Below are 24,543 nucleotides of genomic sequence, written 5' to 3'. Positions count from 1 at the left end.
GGTACCTCCGGAAGAGCTTTCCGAGACTCATGGTACGAAGAAATCTGCATTCAACTTATCATTCAATGAGAACTAATAATTCATACATGGAGGGAATGTTGCATGCATCTGAAATCTGTGCATGTCCGCCCCGCCAAATAGACAACACCACGTCGATTTCAGGAACCCCACCGGCGGCGATCAATGCCGGCGTCTCCGGTAGAATAGGATATGAGAACCAGTAATCGTACTGCAGCCTCATTTGGCTCTTGGCATTGTTAGGTAAACCTTCCTAAAATATGGTCAGATTAGAAAGTACGTTTTATACTATCCAACCATAGTTCTTCCCACCTATCCGAAGTTGACTGTAGATCAATATCACCCCTACCTAGAATCTTCACCATTCCTCATTCTAAGATCCATCTTATAAATTAATTTATATTATAGGCCGGACACTTACAGTAAGATTTAGCCTACCGCAATTACTAAGAGGTTATAAAGTACTTCGAAGAAAAGGTGCATTGGTAGGGCCCAATACAACTTCCCCCGAATATCAAAGTACCATTGTGTCATAGGGTGCTCGCCAGTCCTACATTTCGTTAACTACGTTAGTGACCGCAATTGCGCCCCGGCGAAGAATCCCGAACATGGTTCTGAAGATCCTTCTTCATCGGAGTCTAGATATATCTGTACAGCTGATGCCTAGATACGAAATCAAAAATCAAACGTTAAGTCCAGCGTAGCACAGCCTTTAGTACCGAGCTTTGACAGATCAGTACCACCGGGATGTGGCCGTAAGACAGGAAAGTATAGACGGCAGCCAGTACAGGAAAGTCGCAGTGTGATGTTCCTCGAGATTAAAACGGCGAATTCCGCAGAGATCATAGTACATATGTCGTCAACCTGCGATTCAACCTATAAATTACCCTATAGAGGCGACTATGGTGTCCGGGCATTTTTGAGTGGTTGAATGGTATGATCTTTCGTTTGTCAAGATATATTGGTTTACTGGTATTAACTGATGACGTAATATTTGCTGGCTTGGAGGGTTTAGAGAGCATTATATCAGTCAAATATAATCAACACCTTCGTGCTTGTTCCGTAGTGTACCAGTATATAGAGCATCGGCTCAGTGTCGACCGATGAGGGACAAATCCCGTCGGAGGAGAACGGTCCGCATACAAGGCTCCCATCTAGAAGGCGGGGCAACAAATGCATTGCCGTAACGGCGTAGCTCCGACCGACATTGATCTACAATAAAAGCCATTCATGTACATCCGACAGCGCCTATACATACACTTCCATATATGACCTTCTTTTTGGAATTCAAGATTTGCATCTTCGCATCCATCCCAGCCGCACAATGACAGCCCCCAAGGATATATCGAGCCGTGATGAGCTCACTAAACGAGCGGTTCCCAGTATGGTCTTAAGTGACGGCAGCCCTTCATCCATGACCCCACCACCAGCAACAAACACCGAGAGCGACCCTACCACAGCGGCGCAAAAGAGGTTTACAGTGCAAGGAAATGCGGTTGTTACTGGCGGTGCCGGTACCTTGGGATTGCAGTCGTGTAATGCGCTTCTCGAGCACGGCCTAAACGGTCTTATGATTATGGACATGGACCCAACGATTTCGCAGAAAGAAATCGAAGAGCTGCGGGTGAAGTACCCCAAAGCCAAGATTGCTACACTGAAAGTCGACGTCACCGACGAGGTCGCCGTGGAGTCAGCATTTGTGGAGACCACAAAAGTGCTGGGATCAGTGGATGCGCTGCTCTGTTTCGTAGGTGTAGTCGGATGTGTCAACTCATTGGAGATGCCTATCCCGCAGTGGCGAAAGATCATGGATATCAACACCACAGGCTCTTTTATCTGCGCACAAGCGGCTGCCAAGCGCATGGTGGCTCAAGGAACGGGCGGCTCCATTACCTTCGTTGCATCGATTTCCGGCCACCGTGTGAACTTTCCGCAGCCGCAGGCTGCATACAATGTCAGCAAAGCGGCAATTCTGATGCTAAAGAGTTGTCTTGCGGCGGAGTGGGCTCGTTATGGTATCCGGACGAACAGTGTCAGTCCGGGGTATATGGATACGATTCTGAATGCAGGTGATGGCATTGCCGAGCACCGCCGGATTTGGGCCGAGCGCAACCCTAGTGGACGAATGGGCAGTCCATCTGAGCTGACGGGCGCCATAGTATTATTGGCGAGCAGCGCCAGCACATATATTAATGGTGCTGATGTTGTTGTCGATGGGGGACAGATTCTGTTCTGATGGTAAATACAGTACCGAGACTTTCGAACAACAAGTTGGTACCAGTATTTCCTTGGAGCAGACAGCATCTTTGCCGCATTGCAGATATTTCTTGAAAACGCCACACGAGACGCGAATCCATTTGAGGGAATCGAGGGGATTTCGGGGACACAGGAGCTCGGACTCCTCGATTATATGTCCTTAAGCGCCGATGGCCTATGTGATAATGTGGGAAGTCCAATGCTATTTAACTCCTACAGCTTATTTCCCTTGAAATTAGAGCTGGGCATTACATCGAACTTATTGCTTCATATCCTCTTGAACGGATATTACAACGATTAGTATTGATAATAGAGTTCGTGACTCAATGTTTTACTCACAAGTGTGATCTTGGATACCTCTCTTTTTAGCGTAGAAAGATTGCTACCTTTCGACTTATAAATGTGACTGAAGCCCTTTTCCCTCTCTCTCTAGCTCTTCCAGTTTAACTGTTTTTTACTGCTATCTTTCACGTTGCTGAATACATCGGCGCACCGTCATCCGATGCTCCAAAATGCTGCCAAAAATATCCACTGTGGACGGATAGCTGAACATTCTGTGGCGAAAATGATAATAATAATAAGACGAAGACAAGCAACGCTACTATAGGCCAATCTTCGGCAGCAAACCAAGAGTCCACTTCTAAAGAGCCTTTAGACTCCTATACACGTGGGCGAGGATCATAGGGCCAATGGCATATATTGTCTATGCGAGAGAAAGATTACACAAAGTAATTTCCAATTTCGGATGCCCTGAGTCCCGTTTCGCATGAGGACAAATACTCTTCTTCATTGCGTATCTCACATGCATAAAAGAGGACAGTTTAGTCATGGACCAGTCTAAAGATTTGACCTTCAATAAAGTATCCGCCAGCCTGTCCGGGGATTGGTTGCAAGAGGAAGGTCGAGGAAAACTTCAAAGGCTTGTCATATGCATCGTCGACCTATTTATTTTCAGGACCATACGTCAGCAATTGCCACGATTAAGACATGATCATAAGTAGAGGGCCTCTTACAACAAGACTTCCAGTCACAACTACCAGTACACCGGAGTTAGAAGTTGGTACAGGATCAGTCGTAGTGACCCGTGTCTTCACATTATTCAAACTAGTTTGCTAAAGACAAAGTTAGGAATATCGCATGAATAGCCTATTATGGATCCCATGAGTGGTACAGCACTTACGCTTAAGGCTGCCATGATACTTTCCGGACCTTGGTATGGCTGACCCTCCCATACTAGGTAGGATTCCTGACGCTATGATCATATCAGTTTATTCCATAGGATTATCCATACACCAGCAATGGATAGCGTTAATCTTGAAGTAAACGTACATAGAGACTGCTCAGGGTAGACCTTGCATTTGCATTATCGAACACGCCATAGTAATGGCTAACGAAGGACCCTAAGCGTAGTTAGCAATCACTAATCGAGTAGACCCAGGGACGTGACACCGATTGGAAACGCTTAGTGGAGAAATTAGAGCTGCATACTGGCAATTGATCCGTAATCTGACATTATTGCAATTCACTAGGCAGTTTATGTTAGCAACGCTGGGTAGGTCTATAGCTGGGCTCATCGCATACGAGATTGGCAAAACATACATTAGATAGAGAGACCAATTCAGCAAAGGGTTAGTAGGGAAATATTTTCGATGGACAGCTGGGGGAGATGGAAACTCCTTAAATCGGAGCAGCTGGGTACCCCTCCTCATGAATTTCTCTCATACTGCGTTGGCAATGCATGAAGTTGCAGAATAGCCTTGTAAAGGCCAATTACTAGCATCATTCTCATGGGCCCACATCAACATTTATGACTAGATCGCCATCCGCACGGTCTGAGAGACTTTTCTTAATAGTAGAATCAATTGAAGATCTTTCCGCATCCAGACTAGTGAGACCTTTAGTGAAGGTTTAAAGGAACATTGATCTGGGCGTTCATTTTGAGTCGGCGGTGATTAAGATCACACATCTTGACGTCCAAGTGGGGTAGAAATAGGAGCGGTGTAGATAGTTTATTATCTATCATTTGATACGAAAGGATGGGAAGAATTTCATTCTAGTATTCTCTATCGAATATATCATAGAAAAGTTGCGTAATCATAGTATAATATTGTCTGTGATTATGCGCTTTCCAATCCTGTTTATTCGTATATTATAAGTAAATTCCTTTTTGAAATCAATATGTTATATTACTATGCCCCTGTTACCGAGTATTGGCCAAGCTGAGTAAATTACTTGATCGTCAGCACAATCAAACTTTAAGTTATATTTAACTTAGATAGCGGACTGGTTGTAGAGTTCTTGGACGATGCCCTGTGTTTAAAATATACTTTCTAAAGAACTTCTATTTTGGCGCAATTTATACTCAGGATTGTCATGAAAAGGTCAAACGAAGAAAGTAGAGAACGTCAATCTGATTCAGAGTTGCTGAGAAAGTTATTGTACTCATAGCCTACAGGGCCTCCATCTGCCTGGCTCTTTCTGTGATATGAACATCTCTTCCCCTAATTTCTTTATCATCTAAGGTAAGCGTATGCAATAGTGCACACCATCAGTACATAGATACAACTGTCCAGAAACGAGTGCAACGACAGAAGACGGGATGGTTTCTGACAACATAATTACGGTATCATGCTAATCCTGCGTTAGAGTAGCAAAGGACTAGACTAAGTTAGATTTAACGGTTATTTATCCATAAGCCAAAATCACCGCCAAGGGTATATATATCCAGCCAAGTGGAGGATTAGCCAATCAATCGAGGTTACCATTAACAGTGTAGAAAGGAAAGCGTTGGGCACCGGAAGTGAATTTTAAACGGTCTACGTGTCACTTACCTTGGGATTGATAATGTCTCCAGTGAAGCTATAATAGGGAAATACTAGCTTCATTAAAAGCGTATACTGGAGAAATCTTCGATCCGTAGGGTACACTAAATGCTACGACCAAATCCCTATCTATTGTATGAAAGTCATCCAACTATGCCATATTCCGCTGAGCCTGCTCTGTCTTTGTAATGCTCAGACCTTCGCTCCTAAAGTCTCCATACCCCCCAAAGGCCACCAAGTCCATCCGCTGTACTGACGAATCCTGCGTGAAACTGAAATTCGCGCAGGAACCATTCATCCGCCGTTGTCTTCTTCCCATCATTTCCAACAAATACAGCATCTTCTGCAGCTCGTAAGTACGCTGTCGAGTACCGATCATAAAGGTGGGCGCTATCCTTATCCGTAAGTGGTAAAACACGGTGCAAAGCTGACTGGAGCCGCTCTCCTGACCGGAATCGTAAAGTGCCCCCAGCATTGGCAATGCTGTCTCCTTCGCGTGTATGTACCCACTCCCACTCGCTCGTTGTCGGTGAGAGCACCTGCAGCCCCGGCTGTTGTGCGAACAGCAGAGTCAATATGCCTGCGTCTGTATGAATATTCTGACCCAGACCTTGGGATCCTGGGGACTTCGGTGGGTGGTGCAAGAAGGACAGAGCTGATCACGACTGCTTGTCGTCGGGGGGTCTTGAGGAAGGTTTCCAAGTTGCCATCACTCTATGTTGCGTCTGACAATATGGAGAGAATTGTCTTCATCACAAGATGTGAGCCGAAGTGTAAATCATCAGATGCTTAGAGGCTTTGTCTGACCGCTTCTGGTGGTGGATCGCGCGAGAGCTGGGCACCACATGAGAGCTAGAGGTACAGGGATGGATTGAATATAATAATGAACACGCTGGTGAAGATGTTGCGTATCTGTTTTCAAGGTAAAGTCTTTGTACATTTACTGTAGAATTCCCTGCGGCACATTCCGAGATCACATCATTGTGCTCCCCGATTCATCATATGCAAGCTCTTCCATACCTAGATTGGGCCTTCTAGCCACCCAGGACGCGGCCTGTGCTTCATGCGGTACATATATGCATTGCCTCCTATGGAAGGAAAAGATGAATGAGCAGATACCAGGGACCCTATCGCAGTGAAAGGAAATGTAAGGATACACGTCGGCCACGAAAGTAGGGTTGCATTCCCGATTGCAACCAATGATGGTTAGCTAAGAGGGAACATGAGCAGGGATCATTAGTTAACTAGACATGGAAGGCATTAATAATCAGGATCGAGATTAAAACACATCCTTTGTTCTCTTTGCTCAATATTCGGCCACGACCGTTTTTACGAGATACTCAATCTGAACTTCATAACTAGACCGAACATATTATTCTCTCCTTCCATCTGATGGTCTGCTAAACACCGTTGTACCATGACGCAGCTCAGAGCACATTCATCTGATCAATCAATCACCTCGCACCGACCAGATGGAGGGAGATCAGCTTGGGTATTCCTTGCTTCAGTCTCTGTTATGCTCCAGCTGGCCTGGGGTATGCGCAGCTTTGATCACCCGGCATCGTGGCTCAGCGGTCTCCTCTGCGGGTGAAGATCAAAGCCTGCACAAAGGGATTTATGGTGCAGGCCAATGGCTTCCGTTGATTCTTACCGTTGGGATTCTTACTGGAGTCTCTTGCATTGGTGCACTAGGCTTCCTGCGGGAAGGCAAGCAAGAGAGGAGTGTGGACAACCGGAGTCAGCAAGATCATGGAGATTCGTAACATGCTTGTGGGATTTCCATAATAGCTTGGAATGCACTTATACAACTCTAGAAACGATTCTCCGTGGCTCTACTGTAAGGTGCAAGACCTTTCATTTTCTATTATCTCATTTTTCTCATTGAATGGGAAGGTGATATTTCGACTCAACTTACATAGAATACCAACTTCCAATGACCCTCCAGCAACGCTAGAAGCTATAGACTAGGGATTTAAAATAACAGAACAATCAAATAGCTGCAACGAAGCAAGCTATTCCCGTTTACTGGTGCAGGGTGGCTGATAGCATTAGCTTGCTGAACAGTTGTGGTCAGTTATAGATACTCATATACTAGGGCAAATTTACTTGACATAAGATTTGTTTATATGCAACATTCGCTCATTTGTGGCTATAATCTTTCCATCTCATCCTCAAACCTGATATCCTGCATGTGGACATGTCTAGTTTAACTAGCAGAATATGTCACACAAGAATATAATTCGTTTAATTTGTTGTAATAAGAATACGCATCGTAACGTGGCCATCGAGACTCTCACGTGGTCCTACGTCATGGGCCGCTCCACCGACGTCACAGCCCTATGGAGTAATCTATCTATATCAAGTTCTATACTTACTGATCTAGACTGCCAAAATCTACTTCACAGCTTCCTTAGCCTTCCTCTTAACGAAGCTTTTACATTATATCAAGTGCAACAGCTATACTTTGTTCTACCAAATAACATACAAAATATACACGATGACCTCGCTCAACCCCATCTCTCAGCCTCAAGAAGAGGAAGAAAAGAAACAGCAGCAATCGTACTCGGACTGGCTTCGTGAACAATACAACATTCAATACGAAAAATGGTATCCTTGGATCGAAGATCAGTATTTGAAGTGGTTTGGAAAGGGCGATAACAAAGCTTCTTATGCTACGAAGGGTAAGTACATACACCTCGTATCTGTTCATACATGCATTTGAAGAAGTGATGGGACGGCTAACTAGAGGATCTGGATATAGATACTCTGAACGAATCTAAGGTCGCTGGTATCAACCAGGTTGATCAACTACAAGACGACGTGCACAATCTAGCCGGAAATCAGCTCGGCGATAACGGATTGCTGTCGCCTGTTGGTAATCTGGTTTCGAAGGAGGGGATTAATAGGGCGGAGAGGAAAGGGAAGGATGAGGAGGGGAGATATGGGTTTGGAGGTTCTGGTATTACAGGGAAATGATTCCCGACTTGGGGATGGCAGATGGTGTTGAGGGAAATTGTATGATATGTTTTGTGTGGGCTATACCTCGGTTTTGTCTTTGCCTAGCTTATGGGTGTACCGTGTTCTCGATGTTGTGCAATTGTATTCATAATACCTCTTTTGTTCACTGTGTGACAGTATTATACAATCCATCTGCATTGTCGCTTAAAACAAAAGACGAATTCTGCTGGGTTGGAGTTGCACTGTCTTTCGTCTTTCATTAGTTGGAAATCATAGGGAAATGGTTAGAGAGCAATGCTGACTTCAGTCCTTGTCTATCTATAGCAGTGATATCTCGTATATTCCACCCTCCACGCTCGAAATCTCCTCTGTATACACACTCCCATTCACACCAAACTGCTGTCCATCTTGTACACGTATCGCCAACTTTCCCCCGGTTCTGGCCGTGATTGTCGCCCAAGTCAGCTTCCCATCTGACCACTCCATATCCACCACAAAGTTGCCCCTCGCCACTAACCCAGACACCTTCCCATGTGGCACAGCAGACGGCAAAGCCGGGAGCAAATGTACCACCCCAGCATGACTCTGCAGCAGCATCTCAGCAATGCCCGCCGTGAATCCAAAGTTACCATCAATCTGGAAGGCCGACCCAGGCCCAGAGTCTGTATTCCACAGATTCGCACTCGGGTATGTCTTCAGAAATACCTGCGTGTGGTTCCACGCGGCGTCTCCATCGAACAACCGAGAGTAAAGACTTATGGTCCACGCTCGCGACCAACCTGTACTACCGCTGCCATGGGCGATGCGATGGTCTAGAAGTACCGTTGCGGCGGCGGCTAATGTTGAGTTTACGAGGGGTGTCATCTGTGAACCTGGATAGAGGCCAAAGATGGGACTCATGTGTCGATGGCCTGGCTCTGTTTCTTGGTATTCGTGACGCCATTCGAGGATTTGGCCGTAGGATCCGATTTGGGGGAGTTTAATAAGTGGGAGGGAGGACGCTGCTTTGGTGGTATCTGTGTTGTTGATACCGAGGACCTTGCCCGTCTCGATGATAGAGTGGAAGAGCTCTGACAGCAGTGTATTGTCCATCGTTGGAGCGATGTCGATACCCTCCTCGTTGCCACTTTCGCTCATGTCGTTCGGTACGACAAACGCATTTTCCGGTGAAGATGAAGGTCCTGTGCTCAGATACCCATTGAAAGAGAATACGTAGCAGTGGTAGAATTGAGCAGCGGACCGCAAGAGTGGCCAGATGCGCTCTTTCAGGAGATTTGTATCCTGCGTGAAACGATAGTATTCCATTAGATTTGCTGATAGCCAAGCACCACCCATCGGCCACATCGTCCATTTAGTTCCGTTGTTTACTGGAACTGCATCTCCCCAAATATCCGTATTGTGATGTAAGACATAGCCCCCATTATCGCAGTTGTACATACGCCGCGCGATATCTTGCCCCCTGGGCTTCACTGTTTCAAGAAGAAATATCAGTGGCCCTAACGTTTCTGCCAAGTTCGTTACGCCGGCTGGCCAGTAGTTCATCTCCAGGTTAATGTTAACCGTGTACCGCCCTCCCCATGCAGGCTCGTAGTCCTCGTTCCAGAGCCCTTGGAGATTAGGGGGTAATGGCGAAGTGCCAGTCTTACGCGATGACGCGATGAGAGAATACCGACCAAATTGGAACATCAGGGTCACTAGTTCGGGGTCCGCGTCAGGATGGGTCTTGTATCTTTCAAGTCGGACATCGGTCGGCAAATTGCCCGCAGCACCAGACGACGCGAGATCGAGATGCACGCGGCCTGCGAGCGCTTCATGATCAGCTGTGGCTGCTTGTTCGATCGCAGGAAAACCGGCCCTCATGGCTGCGTCTAGCTTGCGCTCTATCTCAGCCTCCCATGCTTCCTGAGTTTCAAAGCGATAAGACGTCTCTGCATCAATGAAGATGTCCACAGTTGTTGCGTTTTGAATTACTACCGAGCTCGCGCTGCGCGATACCCAACCTTCTATGGTCAGTGGTTATGCGTAGTGAGTCTGAGGGCACTCACCTCCATGAGTGACAATCCGGGCCGCTGCCGAAAAGGAGATGTCGTCTGACTCGGCCGTTGACGCGCGCAGTTTGAGTGATCCAGTATCGTTTCCTGCGGTCGCGGTATTTTCTGTGACATACCGACCGCGAGAAAGCGAAGCAGCGACATTTAACCGACCAGCCTCGCTAGCTGTAAGCCGAGCTGCAATTACTCCAGCTGGATGGCTTGCAATGTACTCGCGCCTACCTAAAATTAGTTTATGTTGACCGCTACCGCGAAGAATCTCACATACCTAAATTCAACACCATGGTACCCATAGTGCACGACCGCGCGGCCTTTAAGCAAATCCAACGACCGGGTATAGTTCTCCACCTGTGAATCCTCATGCCCAAAGTCCAAGACCAACGAACCAAGGGGATGATAAGCCCGAGGCTCATCTGGACTGCCGACCATATGTTCCAGCGTCGTCTGTCCAGCCGCTGTCATGTTTCCTTCTTTGAGCATATACCGTACGGGGTCTAAAGCGCTGTATGAGTCCGGGTTGACTCTGTCCATGAACTGGCCACTCCATATGGAATTCTCGTTCAGGGTTATATTTTCTACCGTAGAGCCCCATACTGCTGCGCCGAGTCGGCCATTTCCTAGTGGCAGCGTTGAAGTGAAGTTGCTGGCTGGTGACGTGTACCATGTGAAGTGGGATGGGTCGAAGCTAGCGTGGGCAATCGTGGCCCCGATGGCTAGATGTATGAGGGGAATCAGTAACATCTTTTCAGTGACTGTGTGTGCAAATTTTGAACCCTAGCATCTGTGGAAGAGACTCTTTATAAGTTGCGACCGGTAGTTATGGCAAGATGCATGCATCAATTGATTGTTTGTTCTTGGTAATTCCACGAATCAGCTGGCAGGAGATGGTGCACCTGCATGCAAATAGATTAAACCCATTCAAAGTGCCCATGTCGATCTATGTAGAGGTCAATTTAGCCGGTTAAATATACCCTGTACTCCTCATCTTGCTTTATGGAAAAGCTCTGATATACTCCATGGCCTTTCTTGGTAGGCTACTGTAAGGGTATGCCATCGTAACTCAGTTGTTACTGTTAATAGGGTCGGCTTAAATATATATCGCATTCTCTGTATGCGCCAACAATGCTGTATAGATTACAAGGGTGTTTCATAGCACAATTCCGTATTTTTTTAATGTCGCCTCGTAGCCTCGAAACTCTGCATGTTTGGCTGGTGAGCTCCGACGCCCTCTTGCTTCACAGGAGCTGCTATATGGACCATAGACAGGCCAACCTGCTCGCTCTACAACACGGAAATAACTGGAGAATCACGGGACGGCCCGGGTTCTATGGATCAAGCGGGTCAATAAGTATCGCACGAAGGCTCAACTATCCACTGCTTTAATAAGTAAACGCGTTAGTTAAAATTACATATTCTTCCAGATTTCGGGTACATAATAAGTGAAGTTATAGGGCACAGCATCAAACAAAGTGTAATGAAGCCCACTCACCCTTGTCTGTAGACATTGGGACTGTACGGATTCGGAACTTCACGATGTTCCAAGAAAATTAAAAATCCATCGCCTATTCTGTAGCTACTCCATGATGTAGTACCATTAAGTGTCACGTCTCAGACAGCGTAGTCATCGTAGCTCGGAGATTTTGATGTGTCCTGCTTGTCGATAAGGGAGAGAGAGCTAAAATGCGATAAGATGATAGTCACGTGCCGATCAATCACCAGACCCACTTAACCTAAATGGGGAAGTTCTCACATCATCCATGATGGGCCTGGGGATCGCGTGTGCTGCAATATCAACGGGTGTATCATTTAGGTAAGGGTAGGCTAGGTGATTTACCCGGTAAAGGAGAGAAATATGTGTATCTTTGATCTGTGTGGGTTATGTTCGATAACATAGTAGTCCATCTAATCGCCCCACTTCTCCACAATATATATCTGTAAGCAAAGGCAGCATCTCTAGTAACAGGAGCGAATCATGAACAATAGAAGATGTGGACAAACTTGGCCTAATGTGTGTTAGTAGGTTCAGAGAGGCGACCTTGCCGGTCTCCCAGTAAAGATAGATCACATGACGGGGAAGCACACGAAAGCCATTCTGTCTAGGATTTAGAGCCTTTTCTACGGGAAAGGAAACTGCGAAATTAATGGGGGGAGGTGCCAGTGAAGGGATGTGGTGATGCGAAGTTATGCAATACAAAGATCCGTTCTCTGATGGTAGGGTTTACTGTGAGATGATAGAGTTGCACGATCGCTAGACACGGCTGGAGAGTAGCTGGAAGTGTTGATCATGACGCGATGACATGGAGTGGCGGTCGGAATGGTCAGAATACTGGCAGTGAGTACATCCAGAATCTGAGGGGGTTGTAAACCTTGCGCAGCTTCTGCTTCTATGGTCTTGTCTACCATGGCTAGTACTCTTGACTATTGAATTCCTATATGTAAGGCTTCAGATACGACTCGATACACTATTTCGCGCAATCATGATTCCTCATAACCACCATATGGGTTGCTTACTTGATGAAAATCTGAGTGCTATTCTTGGTGTAACTTTGGGCTCACACAATACCATGGGGGCGGCATATCGGGCCAAGGGCAACCACCCTGACGACACATACGAGACGTAGGAGCATCCCACCAATACTCATGCGATCATGACCTGCAACAGCAACACGATTGCTACGACCAACCTATCATGATGACGCGTTTAGCATTTGGTGGCAATCAACTCCTTGAAGCTTGCAAAGCTAGTCGAGCAACGGCGGAGTTTGATTGGCATGACCACAGCAATCCAGGGGGCGCTGTGCAGCAGACCGGATCGACGGCCACACGACATCCAATCGCTTCCCTCCATGATGATCATGGTGAAGGGACTCGACAGGTCGATGGACTGGAAGTATGCCGATGTCTCGTGACTCTACCCCGCGTTGTCATGTATTGATACGGCCGAGGGCTGGATATAAAGGAGCCCAATCCTGTCCTACCTACTCTCGTATTCCTTTGGTCCTCATCGAGTCACTCTGGAGTGACAAGAGCTGGAACAGAACCTCATCGTGACTAGCTGATACTTCTCATTCCACACTTCTTTTCTCAACTATCTACCAATTTATCCAAGCAAAATGTCTGCACCAGTTGTTCAGGGCCTCTCCTCCTTGGGCTCTCAGGCCGGACAGTATGCCAGGCGTCAGGCCAACACATGGAGGGACAGACTCTTGACTACAGGTATGTAATCACACGTCAGACCCTTTGTAACATGGACTCCCTTGGACGTGAACCTAACGCAGAAAAGACAAATCGCGCCGTAGGGCACAGATTGTTCAGACCTCGTTCGCAGTCCACCGCCCCGTCTGGGTTACGGCTGGCGGTGCTGCATACACGACTGCAGCGGCAGCACTTCTCACACTGCGATACATGAAACGACTAAGATGAATGGTTGAAAGGAGGGGTAACGAGATCCTTGATGGATGGTGACAGGGATGTTTCTGGCAAACATACACATACAGCGGGGGACTGGTCCACGACTGCATTTTCATTTCCTTTGTGATTTTTTTTTTTTTTATTTTTGACTTGTGATATGTGGGAAATACTTATTTTTGGTTATTGGGACAGGTGATTTGTCTATAGCCACCCTGATGGCAGGGATGGAGTTACAGAGTTGTTACATCCAGGAAACTCAATGAAATGATAATCAATATGAATGAGTCTACGTAGGATTGGTGGCTGTAATTGAGAGGAGGTATGGTATTGTCAGAAAGTATGGGGAGAATGCACATCAATGCAAGAACAAAGATTCGACCGGGGTCATCACACCACACCCGTCATGCCACATCGACAGACTGGAGGTACATCGATGTACCTCCGTTGGTTTCCAAAGTCTCTACACGAAACACACTACGAATCCTGGGAATAAAAGCCCACTGACCTCATCTAAAAGCTTCATCAACACTATCCACGGCAGAGCGGGTCAATATAGACCCTGGGGGTACATCAAAACAGAGTGGAGGTACCTCAGAGGTACCTCCTAGAACATCCAGGTCCAAGGTAACTCCCCCCACAGATCCACCAGAGCTGAAGCGAGATACTCTAAATTACCGGCGACTCCACCGCCCGTTGATCGAATTGTCAGCATACGTATCCGTACTTTGTAATGGATGGGGTCGATTGGATGAGACGTGCAGCGAGACTTTCGACCCCGCTCGATGGCGTCCAATGGTGACGGTTGGGCTTGCAGGATACCCCGGATCCAATCTCAAGGCAACCCCGCACTCGGCACCACTTAGGATTATCCACTTGCCGAAACTAGGACGGCCAGTAGTTTCAGGTCTAGTGTCTGCTGAGACATTACCGTTTTCTCTCACTGTCTGTCAGACAGGGCAAGCAAATCTGTGGTCTCTCCGATGTAGTTGGATGGTCACAAAATATTTATAATTAGGGATGGAACATCAGCTTAATCGAGATGACCCCTAACTTCGATCCCAGACACTAGTCGTGTATGCGCTTCATGGATGCTAGGAGATCATGTAACTCTAGACCAGCCACAGATGCAAGCTGATATCACCAGTGCCCAGAAGGTTTGGATAACCCATTGTCCTTCCACATTCGTTCGGGCCATTAGGGCACGTCGCCTTTGCCAGTAGTTGTCATATGACGTCCACAGCCCTAGCGCGGAGATTCCATTTTAGGCCATCCACGCGATGCATGATTCTCTCAGCCTATCATCCGCATCAATTCATTGTTTACGTTTGCTGGAGATGACAAAGACGATTCCGCCTCTAACTTCGGTTTCTTCTCATAGCTTTTGGCGATTGAAAGGCTGTGTGGCTGTGTTTATATTGGTCTGTTCATATCAAAGAGATTTCCATTTTTTTTGTTAGGTATTAGATCAAGAACTAAATAAAACTGGTTATAACTTGTGATTTTCTGATCGTCCCAAAGAGGGTAATTTCTATAGGTTATGGAGGCTGTCGCTGTAAGACTGCGTATTGACGACCTTCGTACACGCTACTAATGCGCACAAAATGGCGCCACACTGGCCAAGTAGGCCTTATTGGTTTATCCCTGTAAGCCTTTGTGTCTGTCTACCTTGTGGGGAGGTCACTCCTGTTTCATGCCTCCAATCTCAAAGATCATATCCATACAGCAACAGCAACAGTTAAGAGCTTCTATGTTGGATAGAATGTAAAAACTACTTAAGAAAACCGCAGGACTTATTTATCGCATCGAAAATAGGTAGGATATGCAGTTGATACGCCTTGTTTTACATTTCTTCCCTCAAAAGGCACTTTACTTGTTGAGCTCACTGAGTATAAAGGGTTCACGAAAAAAATATCCAATATAGGTTAATAGCTAGCCGATATTAGAACTGACATAAATTTACTTGATCAAGAGGGGTATCTATCCCAGGAGGATCTCAATACTGCAGAAGTGCTAGCAACTTCTGTCTCCTCGACCGTGTCTTGTGTTATGCCAAGCAACCAACCTATTTTGAGTCGCTCACATCATGCTTATCTCACCACCATGTATCTAGGCATGGTGTTTTACCCCTTTACTTTAATATTCAGAGCTCACCAACAACTCGAACGGCTACTAATGAATATGTCACACATTCTTGAATGAGAGGATATTGATACAACTGAACATTTTGAATTGTTATATATCCCCATCATGAAAGATGGAGTATCTTTAAAATGACTATTCACTTTAACGTTGACCTGCAAAGACGCCTACTAAAAGACAACATTATCACCCAAGACCGGATTACCTTATTCTTCCTGGTAAGACTTTCTAGCTACCCCTCGGGAAACCTCCTAATATCGCCCTCACTGCATCCACTCCGAAATCGATGTTAGGGGAGCTATTCAATTACCATACAATACTCTAGTCAGGACGACCTAAGACGACAAGCTTCAATAACTCTTGGACGTCAATATTAGATTGTTTAAAACTTCGAATATCTTATTTTGTGAATGTGGATCACGTTCGTTCAAGACATCCAAAACCAACTTACTCTCCTTATATAGAATTAGAAGTTGCTCCTCACATACGTTACAGCTAAGCTCTGACGCATTATCGGAAGCCTTCTTATAATATTCTGAAGAGCAGTTCTCATAGCCTCTAGATTGCTCACGGCTCTCGAAAGCTAATTCCCTCCGGAGAATGGATTATGACTTATATCGGTCCACTTCGTTCATATTGTAGTGGAAGAAGGCAGCCCTTTTATTTTTCATGGAATTCTCAATCATGACCCGATAATCGTGTATGACGGTAGATGTGAGGTGAGTTTTGCCAGTCCCAGCTAGTCATAGTCAGCCTTTGGATAAGCTGGTTACTAAACGTTCAAGGGGAAAGGAAAAGTACGATTACATACCATCGATGATCGATTCTACTGTCAGAAATAAGAATTTTACTCACGCTACATTATGCACTGGCCGCCATGCATTCAATAAATACTTAAAATCATTCGAGACTTTGGAACTGAAAATATGTACAACAAGAAAGGTAAATATGGCTGAATATCAAAAAGACCTGCCTTCAACCCTTCCATAGATATTCAAATCCAACAGAAAACACATGATCAGATTAACACATTTACCGTTAAAGACCGTCGATAATAACCATTACAACGCACAAGTACCCCTGACTAACACCCGATAGCCCAATATCTATCTTCAACCTTCTACAGCCTCCCGTCAGTATGAAACGCATCTCAAACAGGTCCAGCCCGAGCAAGACACAAGTCACGATACTCCGTTCTTTGGTTACTCAACCTTACCCCAGGCACCAAGGCTTCCGTACACTCAGCACCCACACAAAGCGACCACTCTCCTCCCAATTCGACCAGCAACGCACCCACAACCAAGGCAATAGCCCTAGGCCCAAACGCAGCCTGCGCCGGACATACAAAAGGCTTACTACCGAATGGAAAAAAAGCGAGTTTCTGCTGCGGCGTCAAGGCACCCCAACGTCCTGGGGCAAATACTTCTGCATCGGAGCCCCAGATATGAGTTGCGGTTTGAGCCTTCTCAATGTCTGCATTCAGGACTTCGACTGTATCTGACCCCACTGGGAGAAATGCACGATACACACGTTTCGTGGGTGGATAGAGACGCAGTGCCTCGTTGACTAGCATCTCTGCTGAGAGGTTTTGCTTGCCGTTCCGTCGCTCGAACTCGTCTTTGGTTGGGGCAATTGCGAAGGTAGTCATTATCCCCCGCCATTCGGGGTGGTAGAGTCCTGAAGTGTAGCTTATCTCGATGAAAAGGCGCAGGACAATCCGCCACATCGTCTCGAAGCCTGGGATGACCAGATTCAGTGGGTTTCCTTGCGGATCCAGACAGTTCAAATGAGGGAACACTGTCTTCAAGGAATTCTGGAGAGAAATATTGTCTTGAAAGGATACGAGGTGCGTCTTGTCTTTGGATGAAGTCCAAGCATCGTTAATCGCTTCCGCGAGACGGAGTAGATCGTGGTCTGGGACCTCAAGGGCCTCGGTTTCCATCCGGAATAGAACACTTAAGACCACCCGCAAGACTAGCACTTGTACCAGGTTTGTGAGCATGACGCGTGGTTTGTCCGGGCTGTTTGCCATTGCGCCGTCAATACTACGCCGTGCGGCGCTGCGCACGAGGCCCGATAAGGACTCCCAGGATGTGGGGGACAGGTTAATCAACCCTTTGACTTGTCTAAGGAAGCGTTTCGCGTGGATTTCATTGTCGGTCGTCAAGGCGTTTTCGATCCCAAATACCGCGCGCAGTCGTTTGTTTGGGATGGCTCTGGACTGACGTGCATTAAGCTGATTATGTACTTCCTGGTAAAGTCCTTTTCCCTCTATTATGCGACGGTATGTTTCTGGGTCGATATTGGGGGATACTGGTTTCTTTAGTCCTATGTGGACTAGACGGTGCAGAGGAGAGGAGAGGAAAAGAAGCAAGACCACCACTATCACAAGAAATAACGACATGGCCCGGCTTGAAGGTCTAGTGGATCATATGGCTAATATGTAAGTTAAATAAGACGGAGCTGAACCTGGAAGTCTTCTCATTGATTTGGAGTGCTAATTGATATAAGACAGATTAGAGAAAAGAGAGAGCTATATAATCCGTTATATGTACGATCGCAGAGGACTTGCTGTCATTCACCCATTAGAGCTATTCACTAAACATGTAGGCTACAGATATGCGTGCAGCCTGGCTCAGCCCAACCTTCCTAGTTAGGTTAGTAGGATAGATATCCGTGCGTCTCTCTAATTTTGCTAGACTACTTCATTCACTAATTTGATGTGATGTTTTAAAAGCACGAGAGCCCTCAAACGTGGGATGGTGGCCCCCCAAGGCAAGTAATCTATAGAAAGGGTGAGTTTTATTACCGAGCTGTTTTTCTGCTCCAAAATGCCCTTTCTAAGCTAATCTATAAAGGTATATCAGTCAAGCAGATAAAGATGTACTCAGCTGAGGTTCTGCCCAAAAATTGTGTCTGGGCCCAATCTCTGGGCAGCGATTTCGCTTACAGATCGTGAGTGGATCTATTAGAACCACTGTGGCAAAGCTGACCCTCTAGTATTTGGTATACTATGTACAGCTGGCAAATTCGTAAAGGAAATGATATGTAAAATAGACCTATAGAGATCAGCGCAATCTTTCACACGAACCGATGGTCTCGCGGGCTGTACGCAGATCGTAGTTCATCAAATTATGGTGGGGCTGAAAGCTTCTTTCCGAGAATACTGCCATTGCAACGTAGGAAGAAAGAGAATGGTATAAGGTGCTAAATGTGTTTCGATTGTGTTTCCATTGCATTTCGATACGGGCTCCATTCAACTGTGTCCCTAGTCTTTCAATTTCTTTTCATTTTCCTTGAATCCTACGCGATGAGACGCACAATGTCAAACAGGTAAGAACACTCCTTGTTTGCTAGTTGAGTCCCTCGCTATTTTAGAGTGAGAGGACACTCTTCCCGCCGTCGGACGTCAGTCGTGCTCGAACTTCAGGAATTCATAACCCGAATCACAAGGGAAATTCGCATTGAAATGATCAATCAAAATGGCATCCGAAGTCAGGTCAAGGTGATACTAGTCCAGACAGTTCCAAAAGTAGAAGTTTCGACCCCACAGAATTTTAATCACCGGAATAGGGATAGTGGTAGGAGTACCAGTGCATACAAGGTGACGAGCTCTAGACCTGGCCAACATGATTTCAATACGAAGTAATGACACGGGAGGTTGCCCCGAGGTTAATTGATACCTTTACCGGAGTCTCTACCCCAATGAGAAAGCAGATAGTGATAAATGATCAGGTGACCGGATCCGCTTTCTCTGCACGACGATATCAATACCACAAAATGCATGTCGTTCCGGAGATAAGCGCTGATAATGATATAATGGTATAGTATTAATGCTCATTTTAATTCGACAAAACGCCTCCAGGTGTATCATTTCTCGTACAACCGGTGTTTTAAGAAAATGTTATCACAGGAATTATTTGTTCGGAGATTGCAAACGCCGAGCTTCCTACTTATGCGTTTCCCTTCCCCCTGAGTGACAAATGAAGGGCTTATGGCTTTAGTACACATCGTTATACTAAAGGCTTTAGATATGACTTTTGTACTCTATGATTCCGAACATTTTCAGAGTTGTAGTATAATCGGAATTTCTGACAAGAATGTAATAATCGTATACCCAATCACGAACCTAATGACTATAGAGAGAAACAGGTGGAGTCAGCTTAGAAGTGAGGCCTACACTGGGGCTTTATACAGCTACATTTGCTTTTCACTCCATTTGCGGGCCTACACTCTGTAGAAGAGATAATCAAGTGAGCACTACAGCATGATCTGTGCCCTGATATGTGGAGTATGATAATAGATAAAAGGGCAGCGACAGCAAAACAATGAACATACACATAGTTGGTCTCAGGTGGAGTTCGAATTGTCAGCGCAAGACCATGCCGGGGTCCCTCCTGACTGAGTGTAAGAATCAACAATGCTCACAATGGAGCCATACGTTCCCACGATTGTCAAAAAGGTACCAGCCACAAAGATGAAAATACACCATCCAACCATCGAATACCAGCTGAGAGTTCGTTCACGGTTCTTACAATTGTCGTATAACCACATACCAGCATATGGATGGAAAGTCAAGAAGGTCCCTAGTAAAGCACCGATCAAGGAGACAAGACCAGAAAATACGGGAATTGCACTGGCGACAATGTACGCGATCAAGGCGACGCTAGACGTTGAACCGAGCCATGTAACCCAGTGAATAACACTATTGGCTGTGAGGTGATTGGACCCTCGTAATATTCGGACGAAAGTATGCTTCGCCGGAAGCTAGACGCACTAAGTTAGTAGCTCTTCGCAAGAAAGCCCTGCTTGATATCTTACATGGACAAAGAGAACGCAAGAGACTATAAGGCCCGGTAACGAAATGCCGTATGCCACTTTTTTTATGGTCACGCCAGCGGACCCAAGAGCTGGTGAGGCGACATAAGACCCGCAGTAATAGTATATGATGGTGCCGACTATAACGTATACCATGGTCACAGTGGTCTGGCAAACTGCAAGTGCTCGAGTGTAGAGGAGTGGTTGACGCATTTCGGCAGCAATATTAAAAAAGGCCGGCGTACCAGCATAGGTAAAGACAAGTGTAGAAATTGCTGAGACGGCGTCGGTGAAACTTGGATTATTGACAATCTTATAGTCGGACTTCCATATACCAGTTGAAGGTGCTGCTGAAGGACGGTCCTGGAGACCGACCGCGATAGTCACAATAAATACTAGCCGGCAAATGATTAGGATTTACTTGCACCCAAGTCATACTAGATACTTGCCGGCAATGATGATTGAAATTGCACCAATCCAAGCCAGAACTCCAATGCGGTCAAGGGTTCGAATACTGCCGAAAGCAAACCCAATCACAGCTGCAACAGCCACAAAAGCCGCAGTACAGACAGCATGAGAGGAAAGTGCGTTGAGGGCCGTCGAGATACTCAGCATGGCCGATCCAGCGGCTACAGTATAGACTAGAGCGGAGTTAGCACCATAACCACTATCTAAAAAAACAAACACCCACAGAGTGCATATGCAGCACCGAAGAGCTCGCAGCCGATTTGGCCAAAGAACATCCGTCCCACATCGTCAATGCCATATACTTCGGGATGACGGAGCTTGAAGACTCCGATCATATAATTTGACCAAGTCGTAATACCGGCGATAGTCAACAGGAGAATATTCCCCGGAATAAGACCCAAGGTACCAAAGACGAGGGGCATAGAAAGAACCCCAAGTCCAATCTGGGTTTTCATCATCAAGGCAGTTGTGCCTATCCAGCCAACCTTCAGTGGAAGTGTTAGCACGGTTGTATGGCCTCATCCGGTGGGGGAAATAATCACGATCTTCTACATACATTACGGTAATTAGGCCCGTCTTCCGTGACATTTCCGAAGACAGCATCAGTCTCAACAATCATTCCGACTATGCCATGAGCTGGATGTATGGGATCAATTTGCGCCGAATCGGATTCTATCTTGGATTTCTGTAACATGATGTTGAGAGTGTGCGAGATGGTAAGGGTCAGAGAAGGGGCGCCATAGATCCAGTTCATCATGGTGAAGCAAGATATAAATATCCCCAGACGACTCCACTCTACTAGTTTGCGAATATCATGATACTGCGAGGGTCTCGAATGATACGAGCTATCTCTTCATCCTGGAGAGCTACATGTTCCGACTACCAACTGTCCCCTCCGGAACAGCTTGCCTCGTTACCTTGAGACAGCCAAAGGCATTGGAAGATTAATAACTAGTATATAGAACCACATCCACGCCAAGGTGAAGCTGTTTGCTCAAGCTTGATCACTTCTCTATTCTATCAGAAGCTTATCCTACAGTCTTCACACACTGTCAACTGTGTGTATTATGACTGCTTGCATGGAGGCGCACTGGATAAGGGCGCATTATGTTATACACACTCACACGGTTGACAGAGAAGTTAGTTGTGCATATACAAGAGCCAGGTTACTATCAAAGATAGATAAGGCTTGGAAGGTCTTGATAGGTTGGAAGACTGCGAAGTAGACAAGGAAATGTGCAAGTGGTTCCGAAACCAAACCGTCCCCTCAACTCCGTTGACCGAGGCTTTGCGAACTCCCTAATTGCCTTTATAGCACAGTAGATTATATCTTTTTTTTAGAAATCGCCCATTGGGAGGGCGGTGTTCCGTATTACACACATAGCAGAAACTGAATATACACTATTGTACCCACTCTTTATCCACACTATTAGTACTCTCGTAGGACGCTCGCTCAATCTGTCATCTCAGGGTAATTCAACTATCAAAATGGATGTGACAATCATCGGTTCTAGTGTTATTAGTCTTCTCTCCGCTCTTGTCCTTACCCATGCGCAATATAAAGTGACCATCATTGCCTCTGACCTTCCGGGAGATCAAAATCAAGATTGGGCAAGTCCTTGGTATGCCTACCTCACCCGAACGCGCCGCTTTATTCGGAAGCAGGTTCATTCGATTGAGGAAGCTAAGCACATTGTGAAGCGTGACATGCCTGTGCATGCATCGGGACTAGGTGCCGCACAGCTCGCAGGTGACAAGGATGTGCTGCCCGTCCGTGGACAAACAATGTACCTGGAAACTGACTTCGATGAGCTTGCGACGTTCCAAGGCTCTCACCAAGGGCTCAACAAAAGACATTGTTGCATTTCGGCCAGGGAGGAAAGGAGGTTACCGTATTGAGGCCGAAGGTAATGTTGTCCATGCATATGGATTTGGCAGTCTGGTGTATGTCTACAGCTATGCAGCCTTGAAAGTGCGAGAGTTAGTAGACACTATGCTAAGTGGTGTGGGCCAAAAGCTCGATTATAAAATAGAGCATGGTCCCAGTAATTCCAGCGTTGAAGGGACATGCATTCGAGAAGCCTTTATCTTCCGCTTGTTGTTTATCTCCCACACGGGATATTCAAGACCCACATAATCAACACGTGACCATGGTCTTATCTCAAGTCCCGAAGCGATTTTCCGCTTTTCCACCGCCCAATATGTCGAATGCAAGAACGCATACCAAAATCGCAGGGACTCCGGACTACGACGACCCGATTTTCTGGGATACGAAATTTGCGACCGGCCAAGATGTGGGCGAATGGTTGAATCCTGGGGAGAATCTCGTCCAGGCTGTTCTGTCACATTTAGACAACCGATCATCTGTCCAAGAACGTTCCCCTCGCGTGTTGCATCTGGGACCCGGGATCTCGAAACTAGGGACGAAGCTTCGCGAGGCATTCGTGGACCGCGACTGGAAAGGCTCTGGCATCGTGGTGAGTTTGCTCACTCTTGTTGGAACTGAATCTCTGCTGACGCGCAACTGTCATAGAATGTTGATTTTTCGGCCGAAGCCGTCCGCCTGGGCCAAGAAATCGAGAGCAAACAAAACCCGTCGCATGCAATGCACTGGCTGTGTGCTGATCTTCGATCATGGAACGATATGTCGAGCTTGGCCCCGCTGGCGCCTTTTGATATAATCATCGATAAAAGCACGAGCGACGCCATCGCAACCTCCCCATCCACGACGCTCTCGCCCACCTCCATCTCACAAGACACCTGCCCCGTGGTGCGCGACGTTGCGAATACCCAAGGACAAACGACTCTATCCCCAGTCGAGCTGTTGGCGCTACATCTCGTCCCGTTGACCATCGAAGGGACGATGTGGTTTTCCCTTTCCTACTCAACTATGCGATTTGATAACCTTCCACGGCTAGCGAATCATTGGGATCTCGTTTCCCGTACCCCGCTCAAGGCGCCCCAGGGTCAAACTTCCTCATTTGCGCATGCCCCTGAGGTTTTCCATTGGCTATATATACTGAGGCGGAAATGACCAGTTCTTCGTCGCGCCGAGATAACTACATAACAGACATAGGACTAGCGTGAATTGAACGGGATACAATCAAAGGTAATTTCGACCCCCTACGCTTGTTGCACCTTACGCCAATTATGGAGAATGCCGCCCTGGCAACAATCACAGATTGATTGGCTGTGACGACAACTTCGTCTCTCTCAGCCGAGAATTACTGCTGCGGCACCAACAGCGCAAATGTATGGCTGCTAGGTCAAGCTTTCACTGGCTGTTAACTGGGGTGTCCTGGAACATCTTCTTGCCCAGTAGCGGCCGACTGAACTGATAAAAATGCGGTTGTTGCTATGCTGCATTCACAGTGACGCGTCTGGGAGCCAAAACCCTCGGGATTCCTTCTTAATTAGGGATCGGAAACCCCGTGGCGCATAATGGCTGCTTTGCAATGCCAAAGCGCCGTAGTGACCGGCCTCCGAGACTTTGTAAACCTTGTAGTTTATTTCTGTGGTAATAAATAAATAGACGTATGGTATGAATTAGGGAGAGCGAGAATCTTATCATCCGGGGTACATCCCCGCTAGTTCTAGCTTCC

The 24,543-nt window shown here is 46.5% G+C and overlaps 7 protein-coding genes across 7 annotated transcripts; 4 read left to right on the top strand and 3 right to left on the bottom strand.

Annotated features, from left to right (window-relative positions):
- Nucleotides 1–1,432: 1,432 nt before the first annotated feature.
- AO090009000090 (oxidoreductase, short chain dehydrogenase/reductase family) lies at nucleotides 1,433–2,254 on the top strand (the record flags this gene model as incomplete). The annotated part of the gene is made up of 1 exon (XM_001816550.3): nucleotides 1,433–2,254. The coding sequence occupies one exon, from the start codon at nucleotides 1,433–1,435 to the stop codon at nucleotides 2,252–2,254; it is 822 nt and encodes a 273-aa protein (XP_001816602.3).
- Nucleotides 2,255–6,568: 4,314 nt separating this feature from the next.
- Nucleotides 6,569–7,139, top strand: AO090009000088 (uncharacterized protein; the record flags this gene model as incomplete). The annotated part of the gene is made up of 2 exons (XM_023237736.1): nucleotides 6,569–6,855; nucleotides 7,094–7,139. 2 exons carry the CDS (start codon nucleotides 6,569–6,571, stop codon nucleotides 7,137–7,139), a joined length of 333 nt encoding a protein of 110 aa, XP_023088510.1.
- A 454-nt stretch (nucleotides 7,140–7,593) lies between these two features.
- AO090009000087 (uncharacterized protein) lies at nucleotides 7,594–8,072 on the top strand (the record flags this gene model as incomplete). The annotated part of the gene is made up of 2 exons (XM_001816548.1): nucleotides 7,594–7,777; nucleotides 7,858–8,072. The coding sequence occupies 2 exons, from the start codon at nucleotides 7,594–7,596 to the stop codon at nucleotides 8,070–8,072; spliced, it is 399 nt and encodes a 132-aa protein (XP_001816600.1).
- Nucleotides 8,073–8,372: 300 nt separating this feature from the next.
- AO090009000086 (glycoside hydrolase family 95 protein) lies at nucleotides 8,373–9,914 on the bottom strand (the record flags this gene model as incomplete). Its single annotated transcript, XM_001816547.3, has 1 exon — nucleotides 8,373–9,914. One exon carries the CDS (start codon nucleotides 9,912–9,914, stop codon nucleotides 8,373–8,375), a length of 1,542 nt encoding a protein of 513 aa, XP_001816599.3.
- A 6,891-nt stretch (nucleotides 9,915–16,805) lies between these two features.
- AO090009000083 (uncharacterized protein) lies at nucleotides 16,806–18,059 on the bottom strand (the record flags this gene model as incomplete). Its single annotated transcript, XM_023237603.1, has 1 exon — nucleotides 16,806–18,059. One exon carries the CDS (start codon nucleotides 18,057–18,059, stop codon nucleotides 16,806–16,808), a length of 1,254 nt encoding a protein of 417 aa, XP_023088509.1.
- A 2,485-nt stretch (nucleotides 18,060–20,544) lies between these two features.
- Nucleotides 20,545–21,698, bottom strand: AO090009000082 (uncharacterized protein; the record flags this gene model as incomplete). The annotated part of the gene is made up of 5 exons (XM_023237548.1): nucleotides 20,545–20,565; nucleotides 20,719–20,836; nucleotides 21,003–21,114; nucleotides 21,165–21,426; nucleotides 21,498–21,698. 5 exons carry the CDS (start codon nucleotides 21,696–21,698, stop codon nucleotides 20,545–20,547), a joined length of 714 nt encoding a protein of 237 aa, XP_023088508.1.
- A 1,393-nt stretch (nucleotides 21,699–23,091) lies between these two features.
- On the top strand, nucleotides 23,092–23,975 carry AO090009000080 (uncharacterized protein; the record flags this gene model as incomplete). Its single annotated transcript, XM_001816544.3, has 2 exons — nucleotides 23,092–23,418; nucleotides 23,475–23,975. The coding sequence occupies 2 exons, from the start codon at nucleotides 23,092–23,094 to the stop codon at nucleotides 23,973–23,975; spliced, it is 828 nt and encodes a 275-aa protein (XP_001816596.3).
- Nucleotides 23,976–24,543: the final 568 nt, after the last annotated feature.

This window comes from Aspergillus oryzae, chromosome 1, assembly GCF_000184455.2.
Source record: "Aspergillus oryzae RIB40 DNA, chromosome 1".
Lineage (NCBI taxonomy): Eukaryota > Fungi > Ascomycota > Eurotiomycetes > Eurotiales > Aspergillaceae > Aspergillus > Aspergillus oryzae.
This window is presented reverse-complemented; position numbering and strand designations above follow the sequence as displayed.